Source organism: Semicossyphus pulcher, unplaced genomic scaffold (assembly GCF_022749685.1).
Source record: "Semicossyphus pulcher isolate SPU_LCO1_2020_fin unplaced genomic scaffold, fSemPul1.0.p SCAF_2, whole genome shotgun sequence".
Lineage (NCBI taxonomy): Eukaryota > Metazoa > Chordata > Actinopteri > Labriformes > Labridae > Semicossyphus > Semicossyphus pulcher.
The window spans coordinates 9,995,932-10,018,505 of record NW_027211693.1 but is presented as its reverse complement, the minus strand read 5'-3'; the positions used below and the strand labels follow the sequence as shown (position 1 = coordinate 10,018,505).

Here is a 22,574-nt window from a genome sequence, read left to right as displayed (position 1 = left end):
GCAGTGGCTGGTAGTAATTTCCCCCCCTATGTTCTACCAGTTCCTCTATGTTATATTATAGGGTACTTCTAATGCACTGACAGCATAATTACGCTCACTTATAGGCACCAGGAAAGGGAGCACAATTAGTGTCTAGACAGATATAATCAATTACTATTAACAATTTGCAGATCAACTAGCTGATGTAGGTTAATAATTGGCAATTATGACCAACACAATCAACCCATTACTAACAAGGGATAATTTGCAGCAACGTTATTGTGCTTCCTCTGGAGCTGATTAGTCTGTGCATTTTCAGATCTACTTGGCTACCGATATTGATCATTTACCTGAGCCAATTCATCACATCGGAGCTTTTACATGCAAGAGTGGAACCAGAAAATCACTCCCTTCTTCCTGCTTCATTTCAAATAAAACCACATTATATTCATTTCAAGAACTCGATATCCTTTTACATGTAAGGTCAACCGCACATGTAAATCTGGGCTGGTAATTGTCTTTTGTCTGCATGGGGATCAATAAAGTTAAATGCATTGAAGTGGAGGGGGGAGGTGGAAAAGGTTGACGAGAAGAAAAGAAGAAAAGGCGTTCTCAATAAACGGAGGAGCAGATGCCATTGACTGATCGATTTTAACAGGTGTCTTCAACTGTGGAGCTCTCCGAAAGGTGACTGCATCAACGGGCAGCGGACAATCTGTTCCAGCTTGTACCCTCATGTGGTCTCAACACTAAGGGGGAGTTAATTTATACACATGCTATCAATAACAACATCAAAGACATTATCCGCTCGGTGGAGTCTAAAACACCAATTGTTTCACCAGTGGACTGTGTCGATTTCCCCGGCGATTCACACAGAAATATGCGGCAGTCCGACGGGGAGAAGCTTCATTTTTTAATTTACCTTGTTCACAGTTGGGTCCTTTGTGGCCGGTGTTGCACACACAGTTGCCCGTCACGCAGTGTCCGTGTCCACCGCACAGAGGATCGATACACTGCAAGGCGGGAACGTCGCACTCGGTGCCCTTCCAGCCGCTGTAGCACTGACAGCGCCCCCTGGTGTACTGGCCATTACCGCTGCACAGGACGGGGCAGGCCGCTGAGGAAAGAAAACAGGGTTTAAAAATTCTAATTAGACTCCAGCTGTCATTTTTAAAGGAATAGTTTACCATTTTACTGGGGATAGTTTTATTTGCTTTCTTGCCTTGCGTTCTACTCTTCATAAATTAATAGTAACTTTATGCAAATTGCACGTTTAAAAAAGAGTTTACAAAGTGTTTTGACTGACACAGCAAAAGCAGGATACTAAAAAGGCAATTTAAAGGGGGGGTATTATGCTAATTTAAAGCTTCATATTTCACTCTGTGATACCTGTGGAGTAGCTTAGCATAATTTACAGTTTAAAAGGCCCTCATACAGCCTCTGCCTGAAACGTCTCAGTCAGCTCTGTCCCTTTAAGAAACCACTACAAGCCCACTTTCTTCTGATCGGCCAGCTCTCTGAAGCCTACTGAGGCTGCAATCTGTGACGTCACAAAGTGCAGCGTGTAGAAAAAACTGTGTGAAACCTGGCGTTCACAGCTGCCCGCAGGTTGAGCTGAGAAGACGCTGGAGTGAAATACTACCGTTTCACTGCAGGCAATGGCTCAGAGCGGGACAGAATCCAAAACACGATGAGAATATACCGGTGAATCGTCTAAAAAATCTTCGGGTCTGCAGTCTACATTTCAAACCTGACGATTTTGAACAAGACATCGGAGGCGGGCGTCCTACGCTGAGGAAGTGTAGTTTAGCGAGCTCCCTGGCCTCTGCCAGATGACACGTTTTACGTAGTCTGGCGGAGGTTTTCCAGGGCCCATTGGAGAAGCGGATAGCATCCTCCAAAGGCACAGAGCCGAATTGCATTTATTCCCTACCATAATGGCATTAGCTCCCCATAATAGCGTGATAGGACTGAGGTTGAAAATCGGCGAACTGGCCCTTTAAGGTAACGTTATCGCTATAAGACAAAAAACACAAAATCACAGTAGAGAGAAGACAAAAAGACGAGTAAAGACAATCAAAGATTAAGCTACAAACATGCTGTAGGCTTAACATAAAGGTTGTAAACAGCAAGCCTGTCTCTGTCTAACTTCAGGAAACACTAAAGCTCACTAATTAAATCATTATTTCCCGTTTGTTTAATCAGAACAAAAAAGTAAAGAACAACAATTGGCTGTTTTTACAGGGTTACGAGCTGAAGTATTTCTTCTTTGGCAATAGTTGCAAGGTAAAAGCTGTAGAATAATTGCCACATACCGAACATTTCAACCATGTCACATCACATATTTAGCATACAAATCTGCAAATGGAATATTTCTTCTAATATAAGCAAATACGCAAATTCTCAAGTCAAACTATTCCTTTAAACTCTTTTATTGTAGAGCGTGGCCTAGAGACACAGGAGCTACTATCTGAAGTTTTCCACACAGATTTGATTTTATGTACACATATTTTTACATGTTCCCTCTGTTAGACTTTGGCCTTCACTCCAATACAGCCGAGGCGAAAAGGGATTTTTCACAGCTTTGAGCGCTGTAAACAAAATTCCATTAACCTTCACTGTGCTGGGGTGGCTGCAGAAATTTCAGACACCTGGGCGAATAAAACCAAAACAATCTGCATAGCTGGAAACCTCCAGTGATTTAAGGATTTCTTTTTTTACATCTGGGGCTTAAATCACGTTCTGAATGGGCAGAATAAGAATAAAATACGAGCTTAAGAATTACCTCTGGAACAGTACGGCCCTATGAATCCTGGGAAGCAGTGACAGGATCCCGCCACACACTCTCCGTTCCCGTAGCAGTTGTGTGTGCACTCCATGACAGAGTCTGTGGGTACAGCAGGAAGCACATCCAAGTATTAATAACTCACAGTGTCATATTAGAGCAAATCTGGCATTCCTCCTCAATATACGTTCGACAACTGTACAGTTTAGAGAAATACTGCCAGACTACCAAGATACTAACTTATCTTTTTTTCCCCGCTGCATGAATCTGGGTTTTTCTAAGCATCCCTTATCTGCAGAACTGGTATCAGGCATGGCATACATTTACAGCTATTTGTCCATGTCCCACTAAGGTCTAAGCCTCCATAACATGTGTACTGCAGCCCGACTCTTCCCGTCTAAGCCATGTTAGGCAAAAACCACACAGGCATTTTAAATTAGACCAAATAATTCCATTTCCTTGACACATTTTCCTCTCCTCCTGACTCCTCTAGCGCCTCATCCCCCCACCCTTGAATGACTGATCATGCCCACACAAGCCATGCAATCTCCTGAGTGTTTACAGCTCAAATCCTCTCTGAGTTGAAGTTAATCTGACACATCCTGCAGACAGATCTCGTGTTCATTCAACAGACCATCGCTCATAAAGGGCACCCCCAAAAGACCGGGACCCCTCGTTTTGATGGGCGTTAAGAGGGCAAACTTTTTTGTTATTACTCTGCGCTCGTACTGGATGTTCATTGAGCCTGCGTCGGAGCCAGGCAATTTTGACCCCACACATCAATACCTCCGCACTTGTAGGGTTCGGATCGATAGAACTCCCCAAAGGAAATAGAGAAAGAAAATAGTTAACCCAACTTGAGTGTTTTTCCTACCTCAAAACCCACAAGGAAATTTCACAGACTTCAGAACACTGAAGAGGTTGTTAGGATGGAGGGATCAATGGCGAGTATGGCCTCGTGTTACAGTGTCGAGCACAATAATCCACTACCCTCCAATGAAACCTAGATCTGGTGGCTACAACTTTGTTCCTGTGGCAGCTAGGGACGTGCGCTTTAACCAGTTAACCGTTAACTGACCATTAAGAAATTTAACCGGTTAATACTACCAGTTAAACGGTTGAATAAAATGTTGTCTTTTGTTAATATACTTGTTTATTTGGGACATACGTTTTGTTGTCATTAGCTGAGCCGAGCCTGAGAGGAGAGCAAAATGAAACCAGCAGTTAAACAGTTTTTAAAAAACTGAAAACAAAGCTTTGTTGCATATCTCTGCTCCTGGAACATCGGTACCGTCTGAGCGCATATTCCTCGCGGCGGGTCTCACAGTCAACACACTCAACCAGACTAACCCCACAGCATGTCCACATGTTGCTCTGTCCTCACCAAAACCAACAGAGTCCTACATAATAAGGACTGTCATAGGCCTGGCCTTTTAATTTTAAGTTAGCAAAGTGTGTTGTTAACGTATTTAACGTAACTTTACGTAACTCATTAATTATTTTAAACTCCTGGCACGCCGTCGTCAGGACCGGGCAGGATCTTATGTTCATTAAAGTTCTGTGTGCTGACCATCAAAGAAAGGTCGGCTGCAAAGGTTTATTTACCTATCGTTGCTGCTGGATCCCATGGCTGTATTGTTCATTGTGTGCGTAAGAGACACTGGACAGTGTATTAATATCTGTAGGCACGAGTGCAGTTAGTTATGTTTGAGGATAATAATACATTTACATATCAGTTGCGTGTCTGTGTGTGTGTGTGTGTGTGTATTTCTGCGAGTATTAGAGAGAGCCCGCATCAGAATGAGCGTGCATGATGGAGAGTTTGCTGTCAGTCTCCGGCAGTTCTTTCTAAAAATGATCTTTATTTCTTGACCGTTAACGGGGGTCGGTTATCGGTCAGAAAAAAAATTCTAATTTAGCATCCCTAGTCCCAGACTTTCATCCAATCCAAAAAGTACATTTTAATCTTGAGGGTTAACCAGTAATTAACCGCTATGAGTGTGCACATCCCTAGTGGCAGCTAAAATTTTGAACACTGTTTGTTCATGCAGGCGCAGCTGTTCAAGTAAATTAAACCAAACATGTCATTACACGTCATTTCAATCACACTCATCAGCAGCAGATGTGTGTCCTCCTACCCTGGATGATGGTGTTGTAGGACACCACCTCCACGCTGCGGCCGTCATTATAAAACGCCAGGTGCCACACCCCCAGGTCCAGGTACTGGATGAATCCGGCTTGGTGGACGGTGACGGGATGATCCAGCCGTGCCCTCGTCTCTGGCTCACTCGGAGTCCGATGCTCTTTGGCGATGAGCCGGCTGCCGTCCAGTAGCTCCACGAAATCATACTGTAAAAAAACATCCAGAGCAGATTCAGACAGATGCAGATGATTGTTATTTTAATGTCACTTTAATTAAAGCAGGCAGTATGGACGCGAGGGAGTTGAAAGAGTGTATGTCGGACGCTTTGTATGCAGCTCCTCTCTGAGAGTCTGAGAGGAACTCTTCAAAGTCGTAACGCGAGACACGAGCGGAGCAGGTTTGTGTGCGCAGCAAATATTGCAGTTTAATAAATGTTGATTTTTCAGTGACAGTTATTTGGAGTTGATAGATGTTGTTTGCAGAGTTGTTTGTATACTGATGGAGGCGATATGGCTCTGGGGCAAATGCTCAAAAACGTTCCAAAAATATATTGTTATCTCTGATGGGAGTGCACTTAAAGAGAGTCTGGTGATGTTACTTTAATAATCTGTTAAATTAACATTGATCAGGTGCTTGGGAGATGCAGATACTTAAAATGCAGAGTTACTCGCTGCTAGTCGGCCTGCACAAAATACAAACAGAGGGATAAAGCAGGGGGAAAAACTTCCTTTGACGGCAGCTTTACACAGTTTTATTTGTTGTCTTCTGAATATAATAAATTCAACATTTGGATATTTGATCTACAGACTAAAAATTCCTTATTGTTTGACTCTTTGTTTTTAATTTACTGCATGTACCTGAACAGGATGTGTCTTAATTAAATTAAAAACATACTATCTACAGTTAATTCAAATGCGACCTTGCTGAAGGGTTTCCTACAAACATATGTATACAGTATACAGTCTGCAGAGTACATTCACGGTTTATTATAAGGAAAACAAATGTAACACAGAAAACACCTTAAGGCTTATTTTTCTTTCCTATATGTTGGGAATGCAGAGCAGCAGTCTCTGTTTTTTTTTCAAACAAACATTGATTTACAGGGTAAACAAGGAGTAACGAGTCATCCCTGCCAAGTGAAACGAGTGAAGCGTTGCATCTGCTCTCGGTGCACCTGCTCAACACCTGAACCTGCTTCTGACTGAAGCTGTAGGCTACAGAGCACTGCAGCAGAAAACAGCCTAACACATACCAGCAATCCCCGAGCAGGCTACAGGCTGCAGAGGAGCGCAGCAGATGCAGACAGATCCCCTGGCTAAAGCGTTCGGGTAGCTACACAGACGTACTGAGCCTATAGTGAGAACTCAGGGTGGGAAAGAGTCTGCGGGCTGCTTACCAGTGTGATGCATACAGATTGGCACCGGAGCCGGTGTTTGTAAGAGCGTGGATTTAAATCTAATGATGAGGCTATTTTTGGAGAGCTTTGATGAACTGTTAAGCCTTTGATTTTTGGCTGATGCACAGATCAGATGTTTTCTTTTTAATATAAAAATTTCAGACTAATATTTTTTTTATAATGAGCATATCATTTTGATTGAAAACAAAACAAGTAAACATATATTTAAAAAGAAGGCTATATTATATATATACTTAATGCTATATAAAGTGTGTGTATACAAAATCTATTGCTTATACCACATCCATTATTTGCAGTTACCTGCAGCAGCAGAGCCCTGTAGATAGATGGATAGATAGAGTGCTTCATTTATCCCAGAGAAATTAGATTGTACTAGCAGCTTAAACATTCAACATTACAATAAAAGTACAAAATACTAAAAATGTATATAAGAGCATATACAGTATATATATATATGTATTATGATATAAAATAGATAATAGATAGATACAAAAACAGATAGAAAAAAGAGGAAAAAGTGCAAAAATATTGAGTCCAGATCAGTGGTTTGTTTGGCAGAGGCAGATGTGAATGTATGTTGAAGTGTGTCATAAAAAGTAAAAAGAAGAGAAAAATATATAATTATGTTGCACATCAGCGTGAGCCCGCCCTCCAAAAATCCATAAATATGGAAAGAACGGGAAAAATATGGAAGTTTTGCTGTGTTAAAAACATTTTTTGGCATAAAAAAAGTTCATCAAGAAATATAGAAATGGTCCCAATAAACATGTGATAATAGCACTACCAATAATAAATAATAATAAATTAAATATTGTTTTTAAGCTTTATTAATCGTCTCATATGACATCTTTTAATTTAAATCCCACTATGTATTTAAATCAAGTTTTCCAGCCTGTGTGAGCTCATTGGATCGGTTTCATGGCCGGCAATGAAATGAAAATAAAACCCTCGCCAACCCCATTTTCAAAAGCAGCAGGAAGCTGTTTGCACCAAAGAAAGCTAAGATGGACTAACTGTTCACTACCTGCATAGCACTAAATGGCTCTTGCATTTATCAGGTAGCCAGAAATACACCTTCATGTGTTAGCTGGTGTTGCTCTGTTTCTATCTGATGCGTAAGTCTGCCAGTATTTGCGAACACTTTAGCCAGAAAAGAACATAATGAGCGCGTTGTATTTCAGCACTTTGCATCCCTTGTTCTTTGTGAGTTTTTTCACTTCTTGCTTCAAAAATGAATGAATGAAGCTTTTATCCAGCCGGGTAGAAACCCAATGAACTTGAAATATTTGGCCTTCAGTTGCCTAAAATATTTGAAAGAAAAGGACAAAAACATTGTTATATTATTAAAACCGGAATTAGCGCTCAGGAATGTGACAAACATCCGCCCAAGCAACCTTTCAGTTGATCTGCAAACTACAGGAAAGAGAGGGTTAATGCGAGGGGCAGGCGGAGTCAACACTGATTTAAACCCCTTTGAGTGGCGCAGGGGGGCAAGGGAGGGATATTAACCTGGAGGAAGTTGACTTCTTTGTGTTGTTGGCTTGAGGGGGAAGTAATAAAACAGTTCATCCCATGAGTCCTAAACCTCCTGGCAAAGTGCATACATCTCGATTAGCCGATGTGAACCCCACCAAACTCAACAATACCGGCGAATAACAGCCCAGAGACCGAGCGTGGAGAGAGCACTGGATGCCCCAAGGACAAAGGAGGAACGCTCAGAGCCTGGAAATTCCTCAGCCTTTAAATTGAGTGATCTTGGACTTGATTACAACTGAGTGCAAATTCTTTAGACAAAATCTACAAAGTTTGTTTCTTAACTTGTTTGGTTTATCTCAGCCCAGACAGACACTCGATAGCAGACGGAGGAGGTCTATATTTGAGGAAGGTGGAAAGGCTGTTTCACTTAAATGTTGTCTTGTCTTCCAAGCTGTGAATACAACCAACCGTCAATATCTCTCATTGGGGTCTTTCATGCTCAGTTAAGTAAATGCATTGATTTGTGCCCCCAGTCCCTGAGCTGTATGTAATTTAGACATGGTCACAATGGACACAGTGTCCAGCATTGACAAGCTTGAGTGTCTGTGCCACAATTGCCCGGGACATAAAAGTAGTGTCCTGTTAATTAGTACCCTTTGGTCTTTGATTTTGTTAGGCTTCCTTTTTTCACCTTGAAAGTGCAATCCAGCTCACCTGTTGTCACTCGCATCAGACTTTCTCCCATCAGAGGGTGGCCCTGACTGTCTACACTTGAGTGAAGCCCATCTTTACAAAGAGAGAATGTCAAGAAGGTGAAGCTAAGAGCTTTTGCAGTCAAGTGTGGTGGAAAATAGCCATTGTCTGAGTGCTTCCATCACCGCCGCCAGACGTTGGACATTCGTTTGCCCAGAAATGTCATTCAAATGACACATCAGACATTTTGGACACACTTCAACTTGCAAATGGCAGACGTTTAGAGGAAGTGAAAGACACGCATGCCCACACAAAGACACAGTGAAGCTGAAAGAAAACTGAAATTAAACTCGTGCACAGTTCTGATTTGCAAATGCAAAGATGTCTGGAATATAAAGAAAGGGTAATCTCATACGGGCAGATAAAGGACCCTATTAAATAAGGTGTATTTAGTTTTGTTTTCTTTAAAGAACAGTGTTGAGTCTGCAACAAGATGCTAATTTCTTATTTTAGTGCTTGTAGTAAATAACCCTCAAAACATTATTTTTTATTATCATCATTTACTCCAAAGTTGTTCTGAGCTCCATGGAGTAATTCATCAGGTTGTGTCTGACTGTTCTGTTTTCATAGCCGGGAGCTTCACTGTTTTCCTTCAGTTAGCTCTCACCAGGGTCATTTCCATTATATCTGAGAAGCTGTGAAAAAAACACAGTACGATACCTGCCCAGAACCACATGACAGACAGACAGTTAGCAACTAGCTGGGGAAGATAATGAAGCATTATGTCGCTATAATGAGGGAAATGTTCCTCAGTTGGAGGAGACTATAGACTGTATAAAAAGATGGACGACATGGCAGCTCCCTAAAACTGAAGCCATACCCTCTCTAACGCCCCCTGCTGACTGGCTGCAGTACAGGTCAGCCCGCCTCCTCCATGTTAACAGATGGGACATGAGTCAAACTATAAAATCAAAATACACGTCAAATAGATTTTTCTCAAACATGGTTTCTGTCTTTATAGTTAGTTCTTATCATGCTGATTTATTTTTAATGAGTTATTTGATGCTGTAAAAAGAATGATTGACAGCTCTGTTGACAAATACGGCTCCTGCTGCCAATCAGTTCCAGATTAACAGAGCGGAGGACGAACAGCGAGAGGAGACGTAACTAAAACAGTCACTACAGTCATCGAAGTTTCCATATGAAACGTCTGCTTCAGACCAACACAAGAAGCTGTTCTGCTCTTAATATCGCCGTCGTGCAGGATCCTTGCTGTTTTTAAGTTAAGTGTGTGTTTTGATTAGAGGAAGTGGCTACGGTGGCGCCACATGCAGATCTCCACTGTGCAACTCTGGCTCCAAATGACGTCTACATCGCAAGATGGCAGCGCCCGTCAGGGGGCTATTTTGGCATCAATTTTGTATAATGACAGCAGATGGAGATGCTTCGTCCATTTATATATATATATATATATACACAGTCATTGGAGGAGACCAAAACAGAGGAAAAAGAAAAGCTAAAATTGGACTTGGACATGTGACATACTTACCAACGCATTTCTATAGAGTGATGAACATGACAATGCTGTGTTCGCAGCTTTTAGTGCCCCCAAGTGGCCAAAGAAACAGAGAAATAATGCATGTCCGATTACACTATTTATTTTCTCTTGATGTAATTCCTGTTGATACCGGATGTTTGGCAGCATATGAGGCAGCTCGAGATCATTTTAAAGTGCTTAATAATGTGGAATGCCAGTTAAAGATTTTATTTTTACACCGGAAAAACTCTCCAAGCCACACTTTAATTAGACAAGAGGGGCTTCTGCCATCAGTGTATGAATGTGCGAGTGAAAGGGTGAATGTGACCTGTAGTGTATAAGCGCTTTAAGTGGTCAGAAGAGTAGAAAGAGTTATATAAGTGCAGTCCATTCACCATTTAATATTACCACCGTTAAGTGCAAGATTAGGGCACCATTAGCGAGACAATGACCAATACTTTTTTATCAAAGGAAAATTACACGGTGGATTTTCTTTATGGTCAAGTGTCTTGTTTTACTGTTGGAATAAAAGCATTGAAATGTCAATTGGAAAGCAATAAATAGCTAAGTTTGCTTACGTTAGGTATTAGCCACTGCATGCTACAGGTACCAGACCAAGTGAGTATGTTTTATTGATTCCGATCTAATATTCAATTGTAAGAGAAAGAAGTAACAGTTTTTAAGTAACAGTTGTGGTTTAAAGACTAACAAGGATAAGAACCAGACTTAAAATGATTTTAAAGGAGCATTACCTGAGTGTGAGATGGTGCCAGACCCTTTCGTCCATAGACTCCGATCAGTGCGTTTTTCTGTACCGAGATGTTGAACTTTATGAAGCGCGGTTGCTCCATGTTTACTTGGGAACGCCAGAAAACCCCTGGTGGGACGCTCTGACCCGCCCTCTTCCCTATGTCCACCTGCCCGGTGTCGATGGAGTTGTTCTCCTGGTGAAGCACACTATTCCTCCCTGGAAGAACAGAAACACACCCGCATTCAGATTATGTAAGGTGTTACAGTTAAAGGTGATGCAGTATGAATCACAGAGCCTTTCAACTAAAACCTCCACACACACACACACATCTTGAATACAATCTTGGTTTTTTGATCAAGTCTTTGATCTCGAGATATCTATCTTCTTTTCCAGTGAAATCTTATTAAAGCAGAGACTCAACAGTAAGATACGCACACCCAAATGAGTGATGACTAAGCAAGGCAGGATTACGCGTAATGTTGCCCATGATGCACTACCCTACGATGAATGACCAGATATAATTGGCCTTTCATAAGACTCTAACTGGCTGCTTCTCCCATCTCTCCTCTCTTCTTGGTGACTCATAGAGAAAGGCTTCATCTCTGATAAGGTCTAAATGGAATCTGTCACATATACCGAGCGCTACCTTGCCGGAGCAATAACAGCAAATCAAAAGAGTTTTGCGAATCATGTCCTTAAACTATGTCCTTACTTGCCAAACGATGGAGACATGGCCGGCGTTAATATGACTCATGCTCATATGAAAAACTGGATTGTGCATCGTATGATTTCAAGATCAGATTTCCTTGTTTGCCTGTAAAGCCTAGCTGTCTAAAGCTTTATTACAAAGGTAACGCAGCTGCTCTCTTTACAATTTACCGTGCCAATGGCTTTTACGCGCAGGATGGATGATGCAAAGTTGTCCTACTACATAATAACAACTCAACCTTTGTCCCCCACATCTCGTAAGGAGTGTTTAAGTGTGCACCTGTGTATGCTGAAGCGATGAGTGTACCTGTTTGTGCCAGACCTCTTTTATTTGCACCTCTCAGTGTTGTGTGTGTAATGAGGCCATCGCCTGTCACTTTAGCTTCAGTCAAAGTGAAGACAGGAAGCCAAGTTTGCCTCCTGGGAGAATAATAGCCGGCTATTGATTGCCTTTAAACAGTCCAAAACCTGCCTCATTCTATCTTAATTAGCAGTACTTATGAGGATTTAAATCTAGCCGAGTTTAAACAATTGAGCTTTTGCCTGGCCCACTCAACTCAATTAATCCTTTCGTGGCCGTGCATTCTAAACACCTGGGCGCGCTTGGAGATTAAATTGGTGGCTTTTGCTGTAAAGGTGAGCCGAGATCGCCTGCCTGCTTGTTGTTGAATACACAATGGTCCAAGATTATGATTAGGCAGAACAAAGCTGTCTGGAGAAAGTTAATTAATATTCAGGAGGTGAAAGATCCCAATAAACTCTGAAGGCTGACTGGGTAGGGAGCGCCAAATATTTCACTCCGTCATTCCTGGGGCCAAATGGTTTGCTGTTGCAATTTGTCTTTCTTAATTGTCATTTGAACTTTTAACTTGTTTAATTAATTTGTATTTTGTTTTTTTAAAGGTCCTTTAACCTCTTTTATAAGTGAGTTAATTACTGGCAGCCTTAATCCATTCACGTCTGACAAGTTGAGAGTATCTCTCCCCTACAGCTGCCAGTCATCACCTTCCCTATTATTACCTCTTTGGGTAATATCTCAACAGGGGACAAAAACTGGTAGCAACATTTACACCCCGTTTCCCCCTGGTATCAAATATGATCTGTTTCTGGAGGTCTTTTCAGGATACCAAGCGCTCTGATCTTGCATTTGGGGTCAGAGGTCAGAGTAGAATGATGACCTCCGTATGGATGCCAGAGACTGATGTCTACCATGCATTAACGTGTTTTTCCTTATCCAGATAATGTGTCCAGATAAAGATTGGAATTTTAATAGCAGGTATAAGTTGGGTCATAGTTACCAGTGGTCAGTAATCAGTGAGTATCTTTGATGTTTGACAATGCCTGATCTTCTGTAAGAAAGGCCCTTCTAAGTCTCGACACATTTCGTAGTGTCTTCTTCATCCTTTGTTTTGGGGCTTTTTTGTCTTTATAATTAAAAATAATATTGTTTATTTAATGTAAGATTTTCACGAGACCCAGCAGAGAAATGTTAAATCAGACAGGAACGACAGGTGAGTGGTCTCCTGTATCCACGTGATCGCTGCTGTGGATACCGGGAGAGTGGGCGGTGCGTGAAACCATAAACTGTTAAAAAATATGGACGACATGACAGCTCCCTAAAAGTGAAGCCAAAACATTTCAAGCGCCCCCTGCTGACTGGCTGCAAGTTTATTTGATGCTGTCAAATAGATGTTTGACAGCTCTTTGACAAATCCAGCTCCTGCAGCCGATCTGTTCAGGATAAGCAGAGTAGAGGAGGAATGGCGAGAGGAGACGTAACTAAAACAATCACTACAGCCATTGAGGTTTCCATATCTGTGAACGTTAAACACTTTACATTTAGAGCAGGTCTAGGCCGTGCTCTTTGTTATGTTATTTAGATTGCCCCAACATTAATCCACCATGACCAAGAGTTTTTACCTGGTTTCAAGACAAAAATCCCCACAGGGACGTGAAGTTGAAGTTGGGAGTATTTGCTGTTTCAAAGCAATTAGTTGGAACTAATTATTACTGGCATTTCACTAAGAAGACCCTCAGCCTGATAGCACAATATTTATTTAACAAAGCAATGGCAATAACCCTAACCCAGATAAACAGAAGAATAAACACCTCCTGCATTATTCCTGTGAATGTTTATTAGCAGTTTATTGAGATGACTGATATATATTTTTCTCACCATCCGCAGCCAGAGCTGTCACTACGCTCGTCTGTGTCGGCCCCGTCTTCCCGACTCCTCCGTTCTCGAACGCCGGCTGGTTGTCCAACTCTTGGAGCTGCCAATTGAGGCCGAAAAGGTGCATTGCTGTGAAATACACAAAAAAGCTGCGTGGGCTTGTAGAAATGGATAAACAAATAAGCAAACAGGCGCGCAAAAACAATCAAGCACTTAAGCACAAAAGACCTGTGGGGGGAAAGCACAATGGATGGATCCAATGCAGGCTGTTAAAAACAACAGATTCACTCCCAACGTTTCAGCTCACATTTTGTGTCTTTGAGGCTACTCTGCAAATGGGGGGCTTTTGAGTAAACACAGCGCTGATAGAGGCCAGACAAAGTCATCTCAATCAATACTTAGGAACCCTGTTGCTCTCCCATGTTTCCTTGGAGAGCGATGTTCATTAACGTGCCAGAGTGTCTGCCGCACACAAACAGCCCCGGCATCACAGAGAGCACAATTTCTATTTTCAACCAAAGCTTTTCTTCAGTGGACGAGATACACTGAAAATCTCTCCAAGTCTAATACAAAGCAGGACGGACACTGAGCTGCAGCTTTGTGTCTGTGTAAGAGTAAGACAAGAGGAAGGGACAGAAAGTGAGAGACTTTTTGGAGGCAGTGTAAGGCACTTTATTGAGACAGACAGTCACAGCAGGAGGAGGAAGTGAGCGGGTACGATGCTGCAACACTCCTCTACTCCTCTTACATAACTAAACTGTGACTGGCTTTCATTCAGCCAACCTGCTTTATTGTCACAGTATTGGATGCAATCAAACTGTGTTTTTGTTGTTTCGGGAGACTGAGGGGCTCCTGTGAGCGCAGCGAGAGGGCCAATCTCCTTCAAAGTCACCAGCCAGGGAACATGCTGAGGAAGCATCTTGATTTCCGACCATTTGATCTGCGAGGGGAACTTTTCTCCAACACTCTGTGCTCGCTGGGAAGATGGATATTGACTGCAGCAAATAACTTGAGAGGCGGATGAGGGGCCAGGGAGAATATCAAATGTGAAGGAGACCAAAAGAGAGATGGGAAAGCTCGTATAGAAAGTGTATCAGTCGGGGCTTTGTAAAGAAATAGGGCATGTTCTCTTTTGTTTAAAGTCTCCTGATGAATATATTTGGCTTCAGCTTAGTCAGAAGACACACAGCTCTGTCCTTGGTAGATCAAATGAACAGGTGCTCTGTAGCCTTGAATTCTAATCAAATAATAGAGATTTTAAATTGAGTGATGCTGTTTGGCTACCCAGTACAATCAGACAGCCTCGCCTGACTGTGAGATTTCACTTCAGGTGCCTGTTTAACAAACCAGCAACATCAGAAGCCACAACATTAAAGGGATATTTAAGTACTGGGCTTATTTTTACATATTTGAGGGCATTAAAGCTCGTATGCAGAGTTTTTCGCTGGTTATTAAAAGACTAAAATTAATTCTGCTGACTCTATATGACCTACAAAAGCAATCCAGACCATCAGCAACAAGATTGATTATTTCTATAAAGTCATTTTTAATGCCTGAAACCCCTGACGGGGTGTAGGATGCCAGATGAAGTGATTAACTGCTCGCTGCCTTTGTTTACATTTTCCAGGGCAAAAATTTACAGTGAGTGATACATGTGACTGTTAAAGAAAGCAGGATGAGATTTTCCTGTTCAAAACCACCACTTAAGCATGTACAGGGCAAAATCAGCAGAAACATAAGAGGTTTAGTTTTGTCCACAGGGGACGCCAAAATCAACACAAACCGAATGTTCCTCACAGGAGCTTTAATGACCAGAATGTAACGTTGTTTGGAGTCGCTCATGAAGACAGCTTTAGCCGGCAGATGCATAAAGGGCTTCAATGGCTGCAGCATAATCCCTGCGAGCCCAATCAAAGTGCACACACTGATGTGCTTGTTTTTGCCACTGACAGGCTCAGATTTTTCCAAGTGTCTGACAACTTTACAGAAAGGAGTTTGACCTTTGTGTAAAAGTCAGATCCTTCTTTTCAACGGGAAACAGCAGTCTCTTCAATGACACCAGACTTCAGTGACATTTTACCTTGCAGAATGCAGGAGTTACTGGCCAATCTCGGCATCGATCATTTAGCTAAATGTGTCATTGTGTGATTTTATTGTGTTATGTTGTTCGTTCACATCCGACACGACATTTGTTCAACAAACAAATCCACCAAAAAACGAATCTAGTGAGGCAAAAGTAGGCAGGCAACTCCTGTGCTCTTTGTGTTTTAGTCAATGGAGTCTGGTGGCTTTAAAGTGATAATCTCAGAGATTTATCATATCATAAGATTTTCATTTAAATAAATGTCTGTTAAGTCTCTATCTATCGCTGAATGAGGTAACACAATGGTGATTGAGTCTATGGCCCACTGATGAAAGCCCTTGCATTTGCAGTATTACAGACTGGGTGTCTGTGGCGACTTTAACGGAAAAAATCACAAGCGGCGCCCAGTTAGTGACGCGTTTTCCATCACCCAGAAGTGGTTGGTCTGCCAGAGAGGGTAGGCGGAGCTAAGCAGCTGCTTTTCCGCTCTCTGCAAGTGTTGCGAGTAAACAGTAACACTACTATGGCTGAACAAACAAAGAAAAGATCGATGACTACAGATACAACTTCAAAAATGAGTGAAAATCCAAAGAAAAAGAAAACACTGTTTCAATGTGCTCCCGCAATTACGGTTTATCTGCATAGGTGCCGCCAAAGAGAACGAATCTGAGATCTTTGAGATTACAACTTTAAAGAGAGAAGTGTAAAGGTCAATTCTGGTTTTGAGCAGAAATGTTAAACAAAATGTTCTTTCTCTGCAGGAATCTTTCCTCTTATGTTTCAACATTAAAAATAACAATATGAGCATGTGAGTGGGAAAAACAAGCACTTTTAGTCGATGTACTTGGATCGATGCATTTACCCCTAAGGATTACATAAGGATTACAACGCAGCATTCCAGATGAAGCCCTCTATTGCAACAATTCCATAACATTCTGTACCTCCAAGTCATTTAAACCCTGATATAAGCAAAAATTGGACACAGGTTTAGAAATACCAAAACTGCCCTCTCATGCTGACCGGTCCATCTATATTTATGACAAGTATGGCTTCTCACTTTGAACAGACAAGTTGTACCATCCTTCTAAAGTGAGACTTTCAGAATCTGCTCTCTCCTGTTTCGATTCTGTTCCACATATTCCCTACATCAATCAGATTTCCTGTTGCTATTGATATCATGGTTTCAAAATGTGTTTTTCTCCATCTTCAAGCAGATAAAGATCAATCTCATTACTGATGAAGAAAGTCTTTCAAATGCAACACAGACAGCCGCAGACAAAATCTTGGCCTAGTTAAACTGTAAAATTCTCACACTGAAATACCAACTTTTTCAAACAGTTTACTGTGTAAATATTCTCATTTCTTAGACAAACATGTTGGCCGCTTTCAGCTGAGGAAAGGCTCCAGAAGCCTTAGAAACACTGTGAGCTGAGCTGGCTGCCAAATTGCGAGGAACAACTGAGGACATGGAGCATTAACCCACAGTGAAACACCCTCCGCCTGTCACCTGAAGGTGACACATGATTGACAGCATAAAATAAAAGCAGGTTAAGGTTTTATTTAAAGACTAAACGGTGAAATAATCCTTCTTTTAACAAGCCCTGTATTTGCAAAATTAGCATTAAGAATTCTGGAAAATAAACCTTTTTAATGTTGACTTAAATCTCTCTCTAAACTGACTGACAGAGGACATGCTTTATCAAAGGGGACAAAGAATGACAGACAGTGCTCTCACAGGAGTTGTTGCCTTACAGCTGACGATGCAAGACTATTTTTGAAGGTACAAATGTCCTTTAACTAAACTGAGTCTTCAGCCATGCATGCAGCTCTGTGAGGCTGTAGTTAGGCAAGGTTGTGCTTTGCAACTGATCGCAAACATAAGCATGCTAACATGCTCATAGGAACAATGCTACCATGCTGGTGTTTAGCAGCCAATGTTTACCATTTTTCCTGTTAGCATGCATATATTTGCTAACTAGCAGAATGTGTATGTTTGAGTAAAATGAACAAAACATAAATTGCATAGTGGGCGGGGCCTATGCAGATTCAGGGATTTTTAATGAGGGAGAAGGAGGAGATGCCTCGAGAGGAGTTTTACAAGATAATTAAACACATTTTGCAGAAAAAACACATCAGACACAATTTATTATTTCAAGCAGAGCATTTTATATGTCTTAAAAAATGAGTGAAGCTGCTCTTTAATTCACCATTACCTATTTACTCGAATAGTTCATGATGTTAGGCACTTCATTATTTTAATCATCGACTGTCAGAACATAAAGTACAGAGTAAAAAATATGATTTTTGCAATAGCTCCATTTCTTAAAATGTTCAGGGCTCCAAACCGAACAAATTGTTCGCTTTTATGTCAAATTGATTATATCTCCTCAAATTCTGTACACCAGAACTACTATGATGAATAATTAATAGTCATGGGATCACCAAAGTTATTAGAATTTATCCTAAAAGGACATTTTATGTCTGCAGCTAATTTTACTGAATTTCATGTCATAGCTGTTGATATATTTCTGTCTGGACAAGAACTTGTGGTGGAGCTCAGATACAAATCAGACTCCAAAAACATTCTGACTGGTAGTATCTGATTGCAGACGCAGCTAAACTGCCAACTTGACGCCAGAAATGTAACTGCGTGTGGTGGTGGGCTCTGGTGTATCACACACACCACAGAACCACCAAGAGCCTTCCCCTCTTCACCGCTCTTAGCGCACCAGAGCCTGAATCCCCACTTACCTCATCAACAAATTGCTTTGAGGTGAATAGCCCTCAATTTACGCATTTGCATAAGTTATTCCTGCAGCCCAGGCCAGTTCAATTAATATTTATGGGCCATGAGCAATTCTCTTCCTGAGCAAGAAGCTGGAAAAGCTAGCCTCTCATCTCACAAGTCAAAATCTGCCCTGTGGAACACCTCCACTGACGATGAATGGGGGGTCGAATTTGCGAGTTTACAACATGTTTACTTGAGCTCTGCCATCCACATGAAATTTAGTGTACAGAAGCACCGACACTTCTGTGCTGGAAAAATCCTCCTGACTGCTCTCAGAGCAAATTACCCATCTCGTTCTCATGATTCTTGGTTGTGTTATTACCTGGAAAACAGAGCGCTAATTATGCTGGAAGTGAAAGCTGTATCTCTTCTTTCCAGGAAAAATAAATTAGAATATTCAGCGAGGAAACTTAAGGCATTAAAAAAACATTAATAGGAGGAAAACTTCTTGAGTGTTTCCCGTTAAAATATGCAAAGGACACTATTCTGTTGGTAGTCGCCACCAAGCATAATGAGTCCATTTACCAGAGAGCGAGGTGGCCCATCTGGAGTCACGGTGTGCCAACAGCAACTTGGAGCTCAACAGCCTCAAAATTATTGAGACAAACATTGTTTTATGCTGGAACCTGCCTGCACATCTTTCCCAGAAACGTCCCTGGAGACTCCTCGATATAAGCCGCATAGCTCGGAGCGTGGCTAAGATGTTGCTGCTTTTCAGCGGATAGTGTCTCCAACATCCTCAAACGGAAAGACAACATCTCCAACACGAGATCGACCAAGACTGGGTTTGTGTTCTTGGTCCTGAGGCAACAGCAGCAAGCACAATGCCACCTTTTGTCAGTCTCTGCGGGGTTTCTCGAAAGTCTTCTTATTAATATTACATGTATCAAACAGCAGTATTTTTTCTCCCAACACAGCGCTCATACCTCACGAGTGCGTCCACCTGTATCACCCGCTGTCCTCTGGAAACTGCTACCGGCTTGTTAAAACCAAAAGTGCCCATCATTTCAACAGTTTCAGGAGAGCCATCACTTTAATCAGCCAGCTTTCACAGAAAAGCACTTAAATAACCTAAATTGATTTCCTCTTTTTGGGATAAATGTATTGGTAAAAGGTTTTAGGGAAAAGGTTTATTCCTAAATTAGAAATCTGAGAGATGCACTTTTAAAAAAGGCAACACTAAAATAAGTCATGCTTCATTTAAAGACACTTTAAATCAATCAGTTCAGACGAAAGAAGTCCTCAGACATGTTCAGGGAGGATAATATTCCCCATTCGGTTTTGTTTGTGCTGTTCAATTTAAACTGCATTTCCAAAAATCCACATGCTGTTTTCTGCATCCAGTCTGAGCGCTAACGCTGGACGCCGTCCTGATTGGCCTCCCCTCTATCTGAACAATTGCTGAAATCCTTCCAATCAGGCTAGTTTGCAGAGCTGGAACTGGAACGCCTCACCTCAGCAGGTTTGCTTCATTTGAATTACAGGAGCTGCTGCTGTCGGTCAGCCAGGATCCAGTTTAGCGACTGTTCTGCACGTTATTCTTTAAATCCATTCGATAAAAGCAATTTCATTTAAACTATTTGTTTCTTACTTTGGCAGTCTAAACCTTTGCTACAGAACAAAACCCTATTTGAGTAATAAGGTTCAGTAGAATTCAAACACAGACGTATTTTAATATACAACAGAAGCAGGTGTGCTTGTATTCGTCTCTGAGTTTGTCTGTGCACTAATGGGACTGTGCGAGCTGACAGTAGGAAAGTATTATTAAAGTACGAGTGCACATTGTAGCTATTTGAGTCATTGCACCTGGCAGGTGAATTGGCGACGGATGAAAGAGAGAGGAAGTGGTGGAAACACTCTCAGACACCTGAGGCAAGTGGCAGAGAGCTGCATCTGTTTAACACACACACACACACACACACACACACACACACAGGATAAAGGCGCCGAAGCACCAGTCACACACTCTGGAATCTGGCCAAAAGTACAATTCCCAAACATCTGACAGGTCTACAATTAAACAAGTCGCTGATTGTTGGGATGAAAATGTTGTAAATGGATCCAATCTGCTAGAACTGTTAGTGACAGCAGCTGAACAAATGACTGTTTCTGCTCCTTCTCCCTGTGTAAACTGAGCCGATCTGTCAGGAGCACAGAGCTAATAAAAATAGCAACTTATCCGTACACAGAGGGGCATCTACGTTATAAATAATATGTATATATCCGCGCTAATTTTATGATACAAGATCATGAACGTCAACATGCCACAAAACAGTTAAGTCAATAAAAAGATTGTGAATATTGATATGGATATAGCATATTTATGACCTCTCCTCCACGGGAGCACTCCCCTCTCTCCTCTCCAATAAACCACCGGTTATAGGATCTTCCCAACAACCCCATATTTCTCCTTATACAACTGTGTCACATTTCCCCCTGCCTCCAAGCTGCATGAATACTTATATATCCGCTCGGGGAGAGAGGCGCAGTGTAAAGATTAAGGGCTTGGATGACAGGAGAGGGCATGAGCAGAGATGAATCTGTAACGGGTTTATTGCTGTGGTCAAGAATCTAAAGGTTAGCAAGAAGTCAGCTTTGACACACGCTGTAAAAAAAAAACCCTCTCAAAGGAAATAATGCCCAAAGGAGAGGAGGGGAGGATGAGCATTAGTTTATCTTCCTGACCGAGATAAAAGCATTTCCTGTTTGACAGAATGAGCGAGTTCTGGTTGTAGTACAACAAAGAGCTTTGTGGGCCAAGGTCTTCCTTAAAGTTCAAGTGTTCATGTCCGCTTCCCTTCGTTGGAAGAGTTCTGATTCCCAACTTGTGTTTCATTTTGACGTTGCCATCTGTGCCGGCCATTTGAACCTCCCCTGCCTGTGTTTGAGCAGGAAACCCTAAGGACATAATTTGTCTGTCGTTCTGTGAACTGGGGATCAGAAGCGCGGGAATGATGCACAGCCCGCTGTCAGAGGGAAACGGGCAGGGATGTCTCGTTGGAAACTGTACCGGGGCCGTGTCTGCATATCTGACTGAGAGCTTAGTCAGACAGACTCCACTGAATCATATCAGGACATCTGCAATTTCTGCAAAAAGGGAAAAAGGCAGTGAAATAGAAATACTCCTGGCAGAGATCAAACTCCACACAGATTAAGAGCCATGTCGGCTTCATTCACGCTAGACAGCTTGTCTGTCATTGGTTCCGTTTGACCGAACGACATGTCTAAAGATTGTCTAATGCCACCGCGGATAATGGAGTCATGTTTTTCTCTCCCTAGAACTGAAAGGAAGATGTCGCTTCTGGCACAACAACTACTGGTTTTCATGTGTGCGGTTGACAGCTTGTGCTGCACCTCCAAATCTTACAATAACAAGTATTCAGAGGCAGTATTTATGCCAAAGACTCTGTGTAAAGCTAATTTTGTCAGGCTAGATGGCGGATTTATGTCGAATGCTTCATATTAAGATGTAAACATTCCATACGTCTGCATCTCATAGTGTTAATGTGCATCAAATCGGCCTGCTAAGAGTCACGTGTAATCCCTCAGAATAAATATCCCCATGGCAGGCTCAGATATGTAGGTCGATCTTTCGCTGAATTGCCTCTCCAGAGAATCAAGGGAAAAGTTGTGGTCTAAGCCTTCAGCCGGTGCAGATGGTCAGCCTGGAATATCTGCTAATGTGAGCAGTTTACAGATTAGATTTTCACCTCCTGAACTGCTCCCAGACATGATCGGGGCTCAAGCTTCTAAAGTGGACCAACATGACGAGGAAAAGGGAGGATTTCTTCTATATATATTTGCCACCATGGAGCTGGTGCAGCCTGCAAGTTTTAAGGACAACATAAGGAGGCCTTGAACTCTTCATCTGCTCGTGTTTTGAACTGTGCAGATGAAGAGTTTCGGAGAAAACGTGGGTGAAAGCGAGATCATAAGTGTGTCAAAGCTAAAGACTGAAAGAAAGACATGAACAGACGTATCAACTTTTGTCTTCCTGACAGTCGAAGTCATCGCCTCAGAAGTCTCCATAAACATACTTCA

General features: G+C 41.9%; 1 protein-coding gene across 1 annotated transcript in view; it reads right to left on the bottom strand.

Annotated features, from left to right (window-relative positions):
* Nucleotides 1–22,574, bottom strand: part of LOC138597746 (teneurin-3) — a 98,781-nt gene that overhangs the window by 64,247 nt on the left and 11,960 nt on the right. The window contains exons 3-7 of the mRNA XM_069669227.1: nucleotides 13,666–13,791; nucleotides 10,783–10,997; nucleotides 4,903–5,113; nucleotides 2,765–2,866; nucleotides 902–1,096 (exon numbers count right to left, since the gene is read on the bottom strand). Coding sequence (XP_069525328.1) covers nucleotides 902–1,096; nucleotides 2,765–2,866; nucleotides 4,903–5,113; nucleotides 10,783–10,997; nucleotides 13,666–13,791 — 849 coding nt within the window. The remainder of the gene's footprint in view (nucleotides 1–901; nucleotides 1,097–2,764; nucleotides 2,867–4,902; nucleotides 5,114–10,782; nucleotides 10,998–13,665; nucleotides 13,792–22,574) is intronic.